Here is a 19153-nt window from a genome sequence, read left to right on the forward strand (position 1 = left end):
GCTCCAAGTTGTGACTATTAAACAAGCATGATTACTAAATAAGAGTAGCTTATAAGTAAAGATTTTGATACTTAATCCCTTGATTTTTTTTCCTCTCCTGTAATTTCTTGCAGCTGTCATATGCTTCAAACAGAAAATTAAAAAACCCAGAATTGCTTCAATTTGATTTTCGTATTCACTTCCCCTCTTCAATTTCAGCTTATTTAAGCAACATTTCAAAAGCAGACAAAGATATAGGATGCAAGACAATCCTTCAGAGGATCAGACAGATGCCTAAGTGTTTATACAACCCACTTAGCATAGTCTTCCTGCAAATTTGCTCTAAGGAATCTAAATAATTTTCCACAGGTGCCCAGTACAAAGAGCTGAAGGTCTCAACCATAATGGAAACCAGAGAATATGTGCTTGCTATATACAATACCATAACCAGACACTGGAGACCAGCCTGCAGAGACAGCATAGTAGCCAACGTTGAGGGGTTTCTAAATATATATCAAAACTCTCCTAAAAACTGTTTCCATTGCTGCTGAAAACTCAATGCCTGGCTATGGTCATCAAACAAATCAGTACCTGTATCTCTTTAATTTTATTCAATTAAGAAGTGTTATGATACGTATGAAGTGTTATGTTTTAATGTTAAGATATGTTATGTAGTGGGGAGAGACTGTTCACAAAGGCCAGTAGTGACAGAACAAGGGGCAATGGGTATAAACTGGAGAGGGGCAGATTTAGACTAGACATAAGGAGGAATTTCTTCACGATGAGGGTGGTGAGGCCCTGGCCCAGGTTGCCCAGGGAAGCTGTGGCTTCCCACATCCCTGAACATGTTCAAGACCAGGTTGGATGGAGCTTGGAGCCCCCTGATCCAGTGGGAGGTGTCCCTGCCCATGGCAGGAGGGCTGGAACTGGATAGTCTTTAAAGTCCCTTCCAACCCAAACTATTCTATGATTCTATTCCATACCTTCAGTTCAGAATGCAATTTGTTGCGAGTTTTTAGATGAGCAATTTCATCACCTAAATGCTCTAAATTTCCTGTAGAAGAAGATGTTTAGATAATTTTATTAGATCCATGTTTCAAGAGAGCTCCACATAAAGTTTTAAAATGAGTATAGCATTACATTAATAAACAATAAAGTATTCTTCATCTTAGGTGAAATACTACCACACTAAAAAGACGGATTTAAGGGTCCAAATTTTATCTCCTGACTTTATCATCTACAACTACCTGAAAGGAGGTTGTAGAGAGGAGGGTGCTGGCCTCTTCTCCCAAGTGACAGGTGACAGGACAAGAGGGAATGGCCTCAAGTTCTGCCAGGGGAGGTTTAGGCTGGACATTAGGAAAAAATTTTTCACGGAAAGGGTCATTGGGCACTGGCAGAGGCTGCCCAGGGAGGTGGTTGAGTCACCTTCCCTGGAGGTGTTTAAGGCACGGGTGGATGAGGTGCTAAGGGGCATGGTTTAGTGTTTGATAGGAATGGTTGGACTCGATGATCCGGTGGGTCTCTTCCAACCTGGTTATTCTATGATTCTATGATGTGAAACAGATGTGTGTGTGTATATATCCTTTCCTGCTTCTATTCTGGTTTTATAACAGTTTCTTTTACTTAATTCTTGGCTCGTTTCACATCAAAATACAAACCCATTACTGTTCATTACTCAGTCCATTGTACTATTTAGGTTATAACACCCTGCATAAATGTAGTTACAAGAAGGAAATATAGTTGTTTCTCTATAACATAATTTTGATTATGCAATTAAAAGTAGAGCTATATATAGAGGCAGGCAGTAAATTAAAACAGTGCATTGGGATTCAGCCACCTAAGTAGCAGTATAATTAATGGTACTTAACCCAGTATACTACCAAACATTATCAGGCAAAAAATAATGGTCCATGTGTTGAACTTGAACTGTGCTTCCCATAACGGGCTCCCAAAGCACCTAACGGAGATTACTGCATTAGTTCCTACAGTCTCATGAGATGTGGAAGACACTGTTCTCCTTTTACAGAAAAGGAAACCGGAATACAGGCAACATTTCACAAAGTGCTTGCAGATCTGCTGATTTTTCTTTTCACAGTGGAATGAGCCAGAGAGAGGTAGAAGGAGATTCTTCCATCAAACTGACAGCACAGTGAGAGTCATCCCTGAGCCTTTTCATCACACTCTTGCACATCTCTGAATGAAGTTAATTCTTGCGCTATGCCTCTGAATTGCCAGTGTATTTTCAAAAGAAAAAAAAAAATGAAGGAAGCACAAAAATTCCTTTAAAGGAGTTCCCTAGCATGGAACTTCTAGGCCTTGGTAATTTCTTTACACCTCATGCAACATAAAACAAAGCCCAGAAGGTTTCAAACATTTTCATCCTGTTACTTCCTTAGGAATATGAGACAGCATGATTTGATTGCACTGCAGTGGAGAATCTAACAACTTTTCCACCCCTAGTGACTCCTTATGATTCTAGGTCAGCGCAACTGTAGAAGAATACAATTTTCTATACATTGCTTTCAGAGCCTCATAGCACTTTATGTGCTTAGTGGAATTTCTGATTTTTTTTTTTTGGTTTGGATAGAAACTGCTATAGACATTTAATAACCATAATGAAAAAAATTTAAAAATAAATTAAGAAAGGGGTTTTTCCCAAAAGTAATTTTGCCCTCTTAAATGCACCATGGAATGTAACCGATGCTGGATAAAATTCCAAATTACTTACATGTGCATGATCTAAATTTATCACTCCAATTAGCTTTGGGCTATGCTTGGGACATCATAGAACGGCTTGGTTGGAAAAGACCTTTGAGATCATAGAGTCCAACCATACCTGTCCACCACTAAACCATACCCCTGAGCAACTTATATACAACTCTTTTAAATACCTCCAGGGTATTTAACTCAACCACCTCCCTGGGCAGCCTCTGCCAGTGCCTGAGAACCCTTTTCAGTGAAGAAATTTTTCCTGATGCCTAAAATGAACCATTTCCTCTCGTCCTATCACCTGTCACTTGGGAGAAGAGACCAACAACCACCTCTCTACAACCTCCTTTCAGGCAGTTGTAGACAGTGATAAGGTCTCCCCTCAGCCTCCTTTTCTCCAGGCTAAACAACCCCAGTTTCCGCAGCCGCTCCGCATAAGACTTTTTCTCCAGACCCTTCACCAGCTTCATTGCTCCTTTCTGGATGCACTCTAGGATCTCACTGTCCTTCTTGTAGTGAGGGGCTCAAAACTGAACGCAGGATTTGAGGTACAGCCCCATCATCAAAGCTGTTCTTATCGACCCTCTGAAAATCTTCAAGATGTTGCATTATAATATACAAATACATCGAGTCATCTGTGGTTTGTACCATTTAGTCAACTTTGTTCAGGAGACGTGTTTTAGGTCTCAGAAAAACAACTGTGCTGTGGCCGAATGAATTACTGTGTGATACCAGACCAGTGTAATTGACCACGTGATAACTCTTAGGCTGCTGGAAATGCAAAGAAATATGCGCCAGCTTAAATTTCAATTAAGCTAACATGCTTTTCTAGCATTTGCAAGGGGATAAAACTATGTCTGTGGTCAATGTTCACAGCTTAGATGATTCATAAAAATCCATAAAGCTACAGTATTCATGTTTTTTTCTTGATCTTTCAAAACAAAATATAGATTTGAAAAAAATAATGCCAGATTTATCCCATAATCACAGATTGGACTGGAATTTTAGACTATATCTTTAAGATAATATCTACAATAATAGATAAGCTTTTGTAGTCTGCTTGGGTTTGGGGTTTTGTAAGTTGTCTTTTTTTTACGCAGCAGCTCCTATGTTTTCATAGAGGAATCAGTCTATAAAAATATAAAAGTAAAAGGATACTAATACCTAGTCCCCTAGGAAAATGCCACAATTGGAAGCAAAGAACTGAAGGGAGACAGAAAAACAAATAAAAGTAATCCAAAGAAGACAGAGAAATAGGAACAGAGGAAAAATATGTCATGTGTGAGGACAGAAATAGCTTTTTTATTAGGTTTCATCAGAACAAAACGGAATCTTTTAATTTACTTCAATACATAGTCAGTTAATGCATAAAGTCTGCCGAGACCTACACGAATACATAGGCTGTTATGTTAGAGAGAATCCAGTTAATTCCAAGATTCTGAAATCCCTTAAAGCTCTTCCTTTGAAAGACTACTGTATAGATATGTCAAATGTTAACCGAGACAAGAATTTTTGTGTCCCTTCCTGTCTTTTGTAACTCTTTCCTGGTTATGCCATGACCTTTCCTGCTTTTTTTCCCCTGTATTATTTTCTTCTGGACTTTATGATACTAAAAGAGTTGCTCTCTTATCCCAAGCAGATGTTACCTTGCCTGTCTTCAGGGACTGGTCACAATTTGTAGAGCGTTCAAGTTTCTTCATTGTGCCAGTCAGTATCAAGGGAAGAAAGAGAGATTCAAGGACCAAGAACATTGTTTGAAAGAATGAATTAGAATTAAAATTAATGCTCTAGGGTGAATAATAGAATAGTTTGGGTTGGAAGGAACTTTAGAGATCATCCAGTTCCATCTCCCTGCCATAGGCAGGGACACCTCCCACTGGAGCAGGGGTTCCAAGCTCCATCCAACCTGACCTTGAACACCTCCAGGGATGAGGCAGCCACAGCTTCCCTGGGCAACCTGGGCCAGGGTCTCACCACTCCCATGGTGAAGAAATTCCTCCTTATGTCTAGTCTAAATCTGCCCCGCTCCAGTTTATACCCACTCCCCCTCGTCCTATCGCCACAAGCCTTTGTGAACAGTCCCTCCCCAGCTTTGTTGTAGCCCCTTCAGGTATTGGAAGGTCGCTATAAGGTCTCCTTGGTGCCTTCTCTTCTCCAGGCTGAACAACCCCAACTCCCTCAGTCTGTCCTTTTGAAAGGGCGCATACCCTGAAAGCAATGAACAAACAAGGGCTGTGCATCTCTGAGTTCCTGGAACGGTGCTCTTTGCTGAAGAGAATCAATGTGAAAACACTGGAAACCTCTCTGACATTCAAAACAAGTGCGTGTCTTTACAAATCTTTGTGCGCATCTTGTTTTTTTTTTCTCTGTTGTCTATTGAAAGGAAGCTTTTGGGGCATAATAATAATTCCTGGAAGTACTAAATGGAGCCTGACTTTTGCTTTTATTTATCTATTTATTTATTTATTTATTGCAAAGCACTTCTTTCTCTGTTGACAAATTAATTGAAATTGCTTTGGGCTTATAAGCCCCATTGTAAACCGCTTGCCCACCTGAAATATTTGTTCTGTTTTCACTGGAGAAGAAGCAGCTCTTTTGGATAATGCAACCAGTAAAATGCATTTCTGAAAAGATTTACCTAATCTAGCTCTCACAATAATGTGGTATAGAAAACCAGATGTTCGAATTGTGCTGTTCCACTCAATTAGTGCTGCGATGCATTATGAAAAAATACACTCACATCCTAGCCTATAACTAATACAAATACAATATAGTGTAAAAACCAATGTATTAATCAAATAAGTACATATTAAATATTAAAATGCGTAAGTGAAATGTTTTAGCTGAAGAGTTTTTGCCCAAGGACTGCAGTAAGCAGCATTAGATGAGTACTGTTTACTCATTAACTTGTTATAGTGTTTTTCTTTGTTTCATTCTAACTTAGAAAATGAGTATTTACAGGGATTGAAAAGAGTGACTTAATCTTCCAAGTGCAAGGAAGAAATTATGGAAATGCCTTAACCTGCTAATCTGGTCACATGAGATTTCCAGCTTATTCATGTAGCACATCATCTTATATAAAATTTACATAAAATTGCAAATATTGGGTGACTACTTAGCTTTAACCTCCAGCTTTAGAAGGTGACTTGTATTTTCTCTTACACTGAGTTGATGCATTTGCACTTCATGCAGCACTTCCTATCTGTGAATTCCTATCAAACGTCTCAGGTTGCTTGCTTAAAAATATTGAATTTTGAGGGGTCGCACCCCCTCAAAAAGAAGAAATATTGGCTCAAGTCTAATGCTACAACGTACTTTATGCACCCAATCTCCCTGCACAGTCCAAGGAGAGAAGCAGGCAGATCTGAGGATGTGATGCCAAACACCAAAACGCCCAAGGGTCTTGAGCAAAAACTCGTCAGGGGCTGCACGTGGATTCCTGTCTTGTTCTGACACTTAAGCCTGAAAATGAAATACCTCTCCATTCTGGATTCTGAGTGGTCCTTGTGGTAGGCAGATATGGCTGTGTTTAGGTTAGCAGGATAAACAGAGCTAGAAGGTGCAATCAGTCTGGACAGTTTAAACTGTTGCTGTCATAGTTTAATACTACGTAAATAATACTCTTCCAACCGATATAGAGATGTAATTTCACGTGGGCTAAGGATTTTTATGAATATGGCATCTAGACGTAGTTTTGTTTTGGAGGGTGAGAAACTGGCGTGATTCACCTCAGCCTGAAGTACATACCTAAAAAACATCAAATGAGTATTACCTTTTGTGTATGTACTTATCTCTGCTGACTACAGCAAAGCTGTGAATGACAAGTTCTGATGCAGAAAACTGCATCATAAATACATAAATTTAGGTGATCTGAGGCGCATGTCTCATGCTAAAACACGGAAAATGATTTGACAGCCCAAGCTAATTCAGCGGGACCACGTGGCAAGTAATGGCCAAGGGTAAGATGCTTTTTATAACTCCCATATTAGATAAAAATGGACATGCAAATTCTATTCCTGAAACAGCATCAGTGACCAGAACATGCCAATTTGGAGCAAAGTCCTAAAAAAAACCCCAAACCCTAAAAGGAAAACTGTGTGTTGCCATTTATTCAGTAGAGTCACAGTTTTGTGCACTGACACAGATGTCTGCAGGTGGAACAAATATTTGATGGCACCTAATCATTGCTCAGCACAACAGTTCTCCGACTTCAGCTCCATTCATCTTTCAAACAGAGATTAGTAGACTGGCAGCCGAACATCCCAAGAGATTTATTTCTCAGATAAATAAACATGATCAGAGGAACGGGTATACAGTAACAGGAGGGCAGGATAACTGTCGATGAGTGAAAATGTGATTGTTCAGGTGGGAGGTGGGGATATTGAACGTCAGGGGACACATGGTATGATACTCTGGGGGGAAGAAAAGCACAGGGTACTGCTTTTAAAGCTTTGTCTAGGGACATGTTAAAGCAGGGTTACAACATCCACCGCCTGGCAGGGAGAACAGGGTATACCTTATGTGAAAAAGTAGAAATAAAAACCCAGTATTTCCAGAATGAAGACATCCTACATTTTATGGGTGGAAGAATGGGCATCTTGCCTTTATGGGGAGGATGAGAGGCACAATATTGTGGCCATGCCATAAAAAAGATAGGACAGAAATCCATGAGAGGCAATATTTGCAAGAAGCTCCAGGGTTTGGAATGGAGGGATGCAGAGAGTCCTCAGGATGGTGCAAAAATAGTTTCCATTGACTTGAAATGTATGATGACCTAGTATTGATTGGTATGTAACACACAGACCTTCCCAGTGCTTTTCAAGTGTGAAATACACTGACATTATTCACCTTTTCAATAGTGGAGTGACAGAGGTAAGCCCACAAAATTCTTTGACTAACATTTTTCCACAGAATCTGTATCGTTAGTGAAGCTTTGGAAAAGATATAATATATCAGGATTAGATTGACCTAAACTAATACATAAGCTATTTTCCATTATCTTCTGGAGAAATACAACTGTTTGGAGTCAAACAGGGCTTAACTCTGTGAATATCATTAAACAATTGGTTATAAGAAAATTGGTTATAATGCTTCCAAGTAGACACCACAAAAGCTAACCCAGCACCATTAAACTACTTTTGTTCCTTGTTGTCCATGGCTTTATGAACTTCATTCCCCAAAGGAGAAAATCTTGCTGCTTGCAGTTACTAGATCAAACTTGAGACAATCACTTTCCCTCGGTGTTTTTAAACTGCAACCATTTTCTCAGCAATTAAAGAAAGCCAAAGCAATTGGGTAGCACAGCTCAAAGATGTATAGAGGGATCTACACATGATTCAAGAAGTGAAAGGGAAATCCTTGTCACATTGATGGCACTGATGAATCTCCCATTAACTGGGGTCCGAGTTAGTCCTAAACATTTGCTGAGAGAAGTTCTTGGTTAGTTTAATTATGAATCCTGGTGCCACGTGAGGAGGATCACCTCTACCTTGGCTGTATTTTACAGAAAGCAAAATTCATGCTGAACAAGAATTAAAGTATTAGAATCTGGGAAAGGTGTCCAGTCAGGAAGACCACGGCATGGAAGGGTGAAACCAGTTCTGCTAAAGTACTGCCTTTGATAGCACCGGGGCCAAGACTTAATCCCTAGGACCTAAACCATTTAGACCAACTATTCAGCTGAATGGAACTACCAAATATCCAAGGTTTCTTTTCTAATAAGAAATATTAATGATGAAATCTGAAATGAAAATCAAACAATAGAAATAATGCTGATATTTATTAAATTCTTCATTGTTTTTTTTTTCTCAGTGTTTCCGGAATTCTTCTGAGCTTGTGCTTTATTTATGATGATGCGTCACAGGGGAGGTCTACCATCCTCTGTAATACTGAGGGGACTGCAAGAACTAATGTTTCTATATCCTAGCTAAAATATTTATTATACATTCCTTCTAAGTTGCCTTTTATTATTTCTTTAAAACATAGATATATTTTAAAGGTTTTGCTTAGTTTTTAAAGTGCCCTTCTGGGAAAGAAATAATCTAAGCATTAATTCTCAAAAGCATTGATTACTGCCATGGAACATATAACTGTTCAATTTAAAATACCTTTCTATTTTGAAATCTCCTTCACCTTTAAAAAAAAAAATCAATACAGCTTTTAAATTGTTAGAACTGGAGAAAGTGATTTGATTTTCTGTTTGCTTCAGCACTAGTTCTTTGCAGCCTTTTGATTCACCAAAAATTTCAGCCTTGGTCTGACCCAAAACAATTATTTCTTTTACTTTTTTTGAGTTCATCATTGTCTGCTCAGCTGTACACCCTTGGTGTTGCCTCTCGCTGCTTTGTCATTGTATTGTGAACTTTTCTGCTCAGTTCAGCCCACTGAGATGGAGGAGGTCTCATCCTGGGTTTCCTATGGGGTACAGGAAGAAACAGCAGCCTGGTGACAAGTTCCCTTTTAAACTAGTTGCCATAGTAACAGGCAGAAAATCTCCCTCTTTCCATAACCTTCAGACTGGGAATTTTTCAAATCAGGGTGCCGTCACTTTTCTACCTGGCTGAGCTCTGTTTTGGGCCTGTGAGAAACACTGCAAATATTCATTGCCTTTTCCAGCAACCATTTGCAACCAGATTTTCCGTGTGGCAGGGAAGGATCAAACTATGAAACCTGCTCCTGGGATGAGTGCAAGTACCCACACCCCTGGCAAGTTTGAGAGAGGGGATCTTAACGTGCGGCTGTCTGGTTACCTGTGAAATGACATAGTAATAAGATGGCAAAACCAGAATTGCACAAGAAATTTGTGATAAGAGGTGACAACGGAACTCAACAATGAAAGCCGGGACTGTAACAGCAATATTCAACTGCTGTTTATCCTGCTGTGCTAGTTACAGTGGTGCAAATCCGCTTGGCCTCAAGCTCCACCAGGGGAGGTTCAGGCTGGACATTAGGAAAAAATTTTTCACAGAAAGGGTCATTGGGCACTGGCAGAGGCTGCCCAGGGAGGGGGTTGAGTCACCTTCCCTGGAGGGGTTTAAGGGACGGGTGGACGAGGTGCTGAGGGACATGGTTTAGTGTTTGATAGCAATGGTTGGACTCGATGATCCGGTGGGTCTCTTCCAACCTGGTGATTCTATGATTCTCCCCAATTCATCTCTCCATTTTTCCTTGGAAAAGTCTTTTACTTGTTCCAATGCAGATACAGGAATCGGTATTCCAGGTGTGGTCTAACAATGGGATGAATCTTCCTAATTTGAAAAAAAATGTATTTCCTCTGCAACTGAACTTAGGAACCTCCTCAGCTGACAGGTCTGTAGGAATGCACAAACCATTCAGAACAAAAATATTTGCTCTTGGCAAAGTAATGAATGCGTAAATCCCTTTGTATTCTGTAGTAGAAATGGATGAATAATTCATAGCAAATAACCTATTTGATTAATCTTACATCCTCACAAATATCTCCTCCTGTTTGTGAATTGACCCTGGACCTAATGGGATTTTTGCAGAGTTATCTGACATTACAATGTGTTTAATTTTTAGAAATAGCTTCTGTTCGGCAGATTGTTGGTAAGCATTTGTTGCCAAGAGCCTATAAGAAAATGTAGGATAGTTAGCATGTTTTTATGTGGTGCTCAGGCCATACAAAAAGATTTTGTTCTATGACTGAAAGTAATTCACAGAATAAGCTCTCAAGCATAACTAAAAGGAATTTAAAGTCCAAAAATTATCTTCTGAAGAACATTCCCCATTCTTTCATTAACATTTTCTGTGGTCTTGATCATCACATCAGTAAACTTCTATACTATATTTTTCTGGGTACAGGAACAGAAAAGACTTGAAGTGGAATTCTTAGAAGTATGATGGAAAAAATAATGATAATAATAAAAGACTCCTTTTTTCAGTATCTGTTCAGCTAGGCACAATGAGCAAAGAAGATGGTGACACGGAGACATATTGGTGCATCTCATATTTATAACCTCTGATAAGTTTAAAAGATTTTATACACCCATACCAAACCACCTGTCTACACATTTTTACCATATGGAAGAAAGATAGTCTTGTGGTTAGAAGATTATCTTGGGAAATCTGCAGTTAAGATTTCCTTTCCATCCATGAATATTCTGTATGGTCCAAGGCGTGGCCATGGGCAGTGATGACAGTGGCCACTGAGAGGCTTGACTTTGCCACAACACTGTGTTAAAGTTAAGTTTGCAGGTTATCTCTTGTAGGCTTCCTATCTCAGTTCCCCATAGCACAAGAAAAAAAGTAACTTCTGCAGCTCTGAGGGCAGAAAGCAGGGAAACATTCATTCTGGTGGATGATGGCCATTCTAAGTATTTAAAATAAGGTTGTTATTACCATGCCTGCTAATTACAGGCGTAAGTGTTAAACTGTGGCCAAACCCTGTATCTGTCAGAAGTTCCATCAGCTTCAGTCAAAGCCTACAGCTGTTTAACCCTCCCTGGATGCTCTGCGGGGAGGTGGACCGAGGCATGGATCTCACAGAGCAGAGCCGATTGCCCACTGCCAACCCTCTGTCTGCCCTTGGGAAAATTGTGCCTGTTAAATGAAGCTAAACCCCATGAAAACTGCAAAGCTTTCAGACACTGACTGCATTGATGAAGGCAGGATAATTAAGCAGAAAGACACAGACTGGAAAAGTAGGCTTTTACATTTTTTTTTTCTTTTACTTCAAGAAAGGTGATATCCTTTCTCCCTTTCAACACATAAAGTCATGATCATGCAATCAACAGTGATTGACTAACTGTGAGTTACTGTCTGACACTTGAACTGCACCAACAAATCAAAAGCATGACTGCATCAACTGTGAAATAAAAATACATTTTTGTAACCAGTCTCTAAACGCTTTTACAGTTTACTTTACAATCAGGGCAAGTTAAGAGCATTATTAGTAACTGTGAACTGTTTTATAGGTTTAAACCTTTGTCTTAAACATTTTCTTTCCTGAACAGAAAACAGTAATTTAATGAAACAAAAAACCTTTAGTGTGAGTCCTCTATTTTGCTTAACATTAGAAGCTGCTAAGTGTTAAATCGGTGTAAAATAAACGCTTTGCTTACCTATCTAGAGGAGTTAACATAATTTTTCAATAGTCTATTTTTCCGTCTTTGTGTATGTACCACCTATTAAAAATGTAAATTTAAAGAAAAGTTCATCCCATTTTCCTTGTTCACATTTCTTTTACTATTTGAATATCATTTAAACAAGGCGTATTTTCCATTCGTTTCTTGTTGAGATCACATTATTTGTTTTTCACATCTGAGGTAAATTATTGCTTTACCCTATACACCATTAAAGTAAAAAGTTTCCAGTTTGCATAGATAAGAGTATTTTCAGGAAAAATTTATTCTCTAATAAATCACATTGTTTGGATTTTATAACCACTGGCTAGAAGAAAGATTGGAATTGGAATAACTCCAGCTTTCATGAGACTTAGAGTGAGCTGTTGGAGATAACATCACATGTCAGTTCTCTCGGTCTTACCACCATGCCCTGCTACCTTTATCAGGTTGCTTATTTGAGATAGTCCTAGTGAAAACAATATGAATTTTTGGTTGTGAGGGTGAATGTTGTAACCGTGACAATACTTATCACCTTGAACTCTGTTTAACAATTAAGTGGTAATGGAAAAGATGAAATATTGTTCTGGAGAGTAGACTATGAATGCTTTGGTAAGCTTTTTTTGAAGGAATCTACTGCATTTCTGCTTGTTTTAACTAATGAGGTCTTTTATAGAATCAATAATGTAAAAGAGTTGAGATTAGTCCCATCCCCTGACACCTTTTCCCAATTAAGGCAGTGGATCATTGTATTAATAATATTATTTAGTGACTATTCAGCATTTTCACTCTGGTGAGATACTATGCAAACATTAATTAATCCCCACCGAAGCCCTGAAACCTCACTCGGAAATATTAAACCCGTTTTACAAATAAGGGCCTGGAGCCAGAGATTTTTCAGTACCAGAGAGATCATAAATTGAAGCTCCTTGGGACAGTGAGCAGGTACGTGAGCCTAGAATAATGAATGGCCCTGCAGTTAGAGCTACCTTAAAGAATACCATCTCTATTCTGCCTTGACTTTGGGCAATTATTTTACTTCTCAAGGAAAGCCTGTTCTGTGGTTTTTTCAGGAATGAATGTCTTTAGCAGTCCTTCAGACTGAGGCTGTTCATACCAAAATAATTACATAGTCATTGGGGGATGTATATTTATGTGTATAGAGGGAGTCCATTTCCATAGCTCAGTGATTAGACTATCTGCCCAGGTTCAGCTTCCTCTGCAATGAATATTTCACTTTATACACGCGCAATGGCAAGAAAAAGTGGAGACTGAGAAAGATCTTATTATTTGTAGCTTTTTCACTAATATTCAGTTCATGGATCTGCAAGTAACAGAAAACAGCCCTGGGGGTCAGACAGACAGACAGGTATGTCCTGCCTGTCTATGGAGGTGTTAATCACTAGCACAGCTGTAACTACAGAGCTTGTTTACACTGAAATTAATAGACTATCCCAAAACATTTCTAAGCATCTTCCTAATTTCTGTCTTCTATAGCATGCTCCTTCGTGTTTCACAGTGGTTTTCTCAAAGGGAGAATGGTGCATCATGTGCTTGTACATTACTGATGGTATCCAGCACACTTATTTTGGCCATCTACATCTTGGCAGCTAAGTCAGAACAGGATTTCCTCCTGAAAATATTAAAACCATCCACCTCTTTCCATACATTATGTAGTGATCCTTGGTACTTACTTTCACAGGACTCCAATAGGGATCCAAACTTTAGGAGCAAGGACAGATCTTTCCTTGCTTTTAGCATTTTATTATTTTTTTTTTAATCCTCTGGCCATAAATAGATGAAGTTTTGAAAGCATATTAGTTCCTTTGTAGTCTGATTGTGATTTCATTCTTTTTTTTTTCTTTTCTGTTCCTCATTTCTGTTAACTAATCTTCCATCTTCTTCATAATCAGCGTGCTGCATTATTGATCAGATTATCTTATGTCTTTGTGTTAATCTTTGATTACCTGTTTCATATGGGGGTCTCTACTCCTGTAGACACCTGACAAGACAGGACAAGAGGGAATGGCCTCAAGCTCCACCAGGGGAGGTTCAGGCTGGACATTAGGAAAAAAATTTTCACGGAAAGGGCCATTGGGCACTGGCAGAGGCTGCCCAGGGAGGGGGCTGAGTCACCTTCCCTGGAGGGGTTTAAGGGAGGAGAGGACAAGGTGATGAGGGACATGGTTTAGTGTTTAATGGGAATGGTTGCACTCGATGATCTGGTGGGTCTTTTCCAACCTGGTGACTCTATGATTCTATGACATCTAACACTATTGACTTATACATCATTAACTTTGGCTTCAGAAATCCTCCAGTGCTTTCTCAAAGAAATGGGAAGGAGGCCAGTTTTGACATATTTCTAGGGCATGACTCATCTCACCCTAAGTTAAGCTTCTGAAGTAGGCCAAATCTGCTACGTCCCAGAAAAGTCTACCAGTCTTCACTGACTCTAAAGGAAGTCCAAACATCTACAGTTTCAACATCTACATCTGAATTACTTTCCAACTGTTAGATGAGATGAATTCTGCTCTGGGGAATCTGACATTTCTGTGTGCTGTGAAATGGGGCAGCCAGGCAAAAAAACCCCAAATGTCCAAGAAGGCTGAGAGATGCATTCATTCCATGACTCCTCCATGTGATTCACTTATAAGATTCCCAGGGAGCCTCATGTTTAGCCGTATCTTCCCTCTTGCACTATTTTAATTCAGGCAGAAAATGCCTGGAGGTTCTTCAGTATCTTATAAAATCCTTCAGTCCAAATTTTGAAACTTATCCCATAGCTTTTTTTCACTTGTTTTTTACTATTGAGTGGAAAACCAAGTCCAATACAGGTATTTTGCCTTTCTGGTAGCTGAAAGCTGTGGAGGGATTTTTTGCAAGGGCATATAGTGATGAGGGGCAATGGCTATAAATTGGAGGGAGGAAAGTTTAGACTAGACATGAGGAAGAAATTCTTTGCAGTGAGGGTGGTGAGGCCCTGGCCCAGGTTGCCCAGGGAAGCTGTGGCTGCCCCATCCCTGGAGGTGTTCAAGACCAGGTTGGATGGGGCTTGGGCACCTGATCCAGTGGGAGGTGTCCCTGCTCATGGCAGGGGGGCTGGAATGGGGTGATCTCTAAGGTCCCTTCCAACCCAAACCATTCTATGATTCTTACTCTAAATGTTTATGGAACTCCCTGACTCAAGTCGTAACACTACATGTTTTAGAAGATCCTGTTATAAGAGATTATTTAAACATAATGACAGCCCTTGCCTGAATTCATGCTCCTTGTTCAAACTGTTTGGTTTTTTTGTTCATAGCATCTATGATTTATCTTCCTATGAACGTGCAACAAGAAGGTCAGGACAAGAGTTTATAATATTCTTGTCAAATACAAAAATATCCTAATAATACAAAATAAGCCGTTGCAATGTATCAACATGAGCATATGCACAAAAGGAGAAAATTTACTGTTGCATCAACTTTTGAAATGTAAGTACACTCAGTTTCAATAAAGGCAGATTTAACTAGCAAACTTACAGAAACCACTTTCCATATTTCTGTTCCAAAAATAAACACATAAAGTAATTGCATATAAATCAAAATGTTGATGGATTTAACATAAAACAGTGACAATCTGGAAATGAAATTCCGGGAACAGAAACTCAGTGTTGCACAGTCTAAAATGCATAAATCTGGCTACACTGAAGCCAGTGGGACATTTTACTACTAGCTTTGTGAGACAGGGGTATCAAGATTTCACTCATGGGCTCTATGAGTTTCTGATTTCTTTCTGCTTCTGATATTTTTTCTAATTTTAAAAGTTAACATTGCGAACACTTTTTGTAATTATTATATTTTCTTAGAGGTAAGATATAAAGGAAAAGAGAAAAGAAGGATAGTTGACAATTTCTTCTTTTGAATCCTTGGTGGTCTGGGTGTTGCCCAAGTTTGATGCTTTTCTGCTTTCAAATCTCTAACCTTAAATTAGGTGAGAAATTCCTGGAAGGTGTGGACAGAGGTTTTGGGCCACTCTCATTATCCCCTCCCCGTAGCGCGCCTGCTGTGGGAGTTGTGGCTGGAGAGAGGCTGTGCTGCAGAGCAGCCTCCTGCCTCCTCGCCCCCATGGCTGCCCCCAGCCTCGGGATGTACGCGCAGTACCAGTTATCTGAGAGATGATATTTGTACCTAGCTCCTCCTCTGGCGTCCCTGGAAAACTGAAGCCCGACTTGAGCAGATCGCCACCCTCTTCTTCTGAAAAGACAGAAACAAAGTAGCTATTTAGTAACTCTGATATTTTTGTATACCCAGACATAAGCTCTCCACTAGTTTTTAAATCCACTCAATGATACCTATTACCATTCAGTATCTCTGATACCGTGAAGCGGTAGAGGTGCTATTGTCTGTAGTATCTATTCCTCTTTGCCAGTTGTCCTAGTGTTCTTCTATTTTATTTTAAATTTTATTATTTTAAAATAAAATTTTATCTCCTATTTTATTTTTTATACTTTTGCCACATCACTAGTGTCACTATATCCATAAATGCCTTTTTTAACATCTTTTACATAGTTCTTTGCAGCTTTGTTTAGTCACATTGAATCCTACTGCCCTTTAGCCTGAATGCATTTATTCCAGGAATAATCATTATTGCCAATTGTAGCTCTAGCACAACCCACCTCTGATAATAACAATGTCACTCATGATTCTCAGGCCACTTCCTTTACATTTTATTCACAAGCATTTCAACTCTGCCATTCTCAACTCTGATAATGCTGTGATGATGACTTTCTCCTATCAATAATATTTACTTTGTGCCAGAGACGACTTCTGTAATTCTGGAAGGGTACTTAAGCTCAAGATGATCTGTTTGTGCCGTATGAATGCAGTGAAGTAGACAGAAAACTGCTGAATGGCCTGAGTGCAGCTGTTCACTACCCTGCCTCTATTGCTTTCAGAATTGCTGCTTGTTGCCTCTGCTCTGCGCTCTCGTCGTGCTGGCATACAAATTAATTTGAACCTGGCACCTAGCTCAGATATTTCTAACACGGAGCTGCAAATGGAAAATTGGGTCAGTAACACTTCCTTAAGGTACAAGATTAACTTGAGAATACATAGATTAGAATACAAAATTATGCGTTTCATGTGAATACACACTACTTTTTAAATTTTTTTAAGATTATTTTCCCTATTATAGATATTTGCTCATGTCTCAGCTGACTGGAAGTTGTTTTGAGTCTATATTGCCTTCCACTGCACTCTTTCTTACCATCTATGCATTTTACAAGCACAAATACCTTTAACAGAATAGTAAAAGAATATTCCGTAGCCTCTCACCATATGTTCAAGTGGCAACTCTTCAGAGAAAGACAAAATTCCATAATGCAAACCATGTTTCTGCAATGCACAACTGAGGGCTGATGACTTCTAAATAACTCATACTGGTTCATGTTCCTCCTATCGTCAGGCAGGCATTCCCATAAGTTTGGACTTCTCTTCGGAGAACCTCAATCCCTGTATCAGACAGGCCAGATTTTGTGGCTCAGCTTACATTGTTTTGCGTGCTTCAATGCTCCACTTAACAAATACGTGCATTTTGTGTCTTTCTTGGTCTTGGATGCACTTTTTATTCGTACTCTGCTTTTTCCCCAATTATCTCACAGCAAGGAAAATGAGTGAGTATACTCATGCGGATACTCTCGAACAATTGTTTCTGGGTTAAGAATATACAGTCAATAACAATGGGTAGCAGAGCACAGATACTGCATAGAAAATAAGTCCTGAGGATGTTAAGAATGTTGGATAAGCTGAGCTGTCAAATAAACATCTTGTTTATAAACTCAATTGTTAAATAAACTCACTCTGCTGAAATACAGCCTACTAGAAATCTTGTTAAGTGATGGATAAAAAGTCATACAAAATTTAAAAAATGACTGGCATATGAATTTAAATTAAATTTCATTTGGAGAGGTAATGGACAACTCTAATTAAATAAAAGCACAAATTAGGCAGTTTCCATGGAGACTTCGCTCACGTGATCTGCCTATATTGTATAACTCATATGCCTGTCCTCTAATTTGTCTGAACAGGAGGAACGAATCAAATGAAAGTAATAACAAAAATATTCTGAAAGATCCTTTACGCTCATGCAAGTAACAAGGAGATCTTACTATTAACTTAATAATAAAGAAGACTTACATTGAAACGGTAGTTTTTTATTTAAAAAAAAAAGAATCTATTAATTTATTCCAAAGTTATATCACGGACATCCATTCAGAAACGCTTACAGGATAATCCAAGAAAATAAAATGTAAAATATTATTTCCCCCATATTCTCACAAGCTCTCCCCAAAACTAGTGTAAAACTTTGGAGAAGGCTAAACTAGACTAAATGTTTATGAGTTTGATGTATTTGAGAAAAAAAAGAAGAAATCAATTTCCTTTTAGAAATTAAAGGGAAAGATCATGCAATGGTCAGGTTCTGACTTTCCCGTAAGAATTCTCAAGCAGCTCTGGACAATTCAGTTAATCTCTTTCTGCCTCAATTATGCTATAGAATTAGGATTAGAACTCATTTCTTTCTCATAGCTATCCTATATGAATAGATTTGTTAGTGTCAGTGAGCCTGGTGTCTAGAAGAGCCTACAGAGAGCACAAAATTGAAAATTTCCATTCAATAAAAAAGCTGTATTTTGTTTTGAATAGGGTCAGCTGCAAACATTTCAAAGGGCTTAGAACTCCTTTGCGATTCCCTAAGGTTTATGAATCTGTATGGGGCATATGAGTAGCTATTAGTGATTAGTTTACTTCCTAAGCATAAGGACTTCTCATTTCTTTATATTTTATGACTATACCTATTCACGCCACTAATTCCATGTTTAGACTGTCTTTTCAAAAGGCTACTGTCAGCCCTTGAAGAGATTAAATTTTTGTGTTCTGTACTTATGAAGCATAAATTAATCTAAAGTCTCAGTGGCTCTTCCAGTATTACAAAGACAATCTTTGTGTGAGGTTGAACTGTACTTCAAAGCCATATTATTCCTTTAGCAACAGACAAACATAATCTTTGTTTATTTAATTTATATTTTTCCTATAAATTAGTGATTTTATTATCAACCATAGAAATGAAAAGCATATCCTTCATTGACAAGCACGGCAGCAAACTTTATATTTTGTGGTAATGAAGCCAGGCAGAATATCACAGAATTCTCACGCATGCTGAAATTCAAATGTGTGCATTCATTTTATGTCATTCACCTCCTCTGTCTCATAGATTCATAGTATTTGAGCTTGCCCTTTGCTCAAGGTGGAATGTTCTACACCAGTGGACATAGGGGGAAATGAACTGCACACAAAGATGAAATTATTAAAATAGGATGAATTACAATTCAAGGTTTTAAACAG

At 38.7% G+C, this 19153-nt stretch overlaps 1 protein-coding gene across 19 annotated transcripts in view; it reads right to left on the reverse strand.

Annotated features, from left to right (window-relative positions):
* The window catches only part of DLGAP2 (DLG associated protein 2), a 478034-nt gene that overhangs the window by 90678 nt on the left and 368203 nt on the right, over positions 1–19153 (reverse strand). For 12 of the 19 annotated variants that reach the window (XM_069851585.1, XM_069851567.1, XM_069851566.1 and 9 more), the window contains one exon: positions 15941–16006. The exons of 6 other annotated variants lie outside the window; for them this stretch is intronic. In XM_069851585.1, coding sequence (XP_069707686.1) covers positions 15941–16006 — 66 coding nt within the window. The remainder of the gene's footprint in view (positions 1–15940; positions 16007–19153) is intronic. One more of the 19 variants, XM_069851565.1, reaches the window with a different exon arrangement.

Source organism: Phaenicophaeus curvirostris, chromosome 2, assembly GCF_032191515.1.
Source record: "Phaenicophaeus curvirostris isolate KB17595 chromosome 2, BPBGC_Pcur_1.0, whole genome shotgun sequence".
In the NCBI taxonomy this organism is placed as follows: domain Eukaryota; kingdom Metazoa; phylum Chordata; class Aves; order Cuculiformes; family Cuculidae; genus Phaenicophaeus; species Phaenicophaeus curvirostris.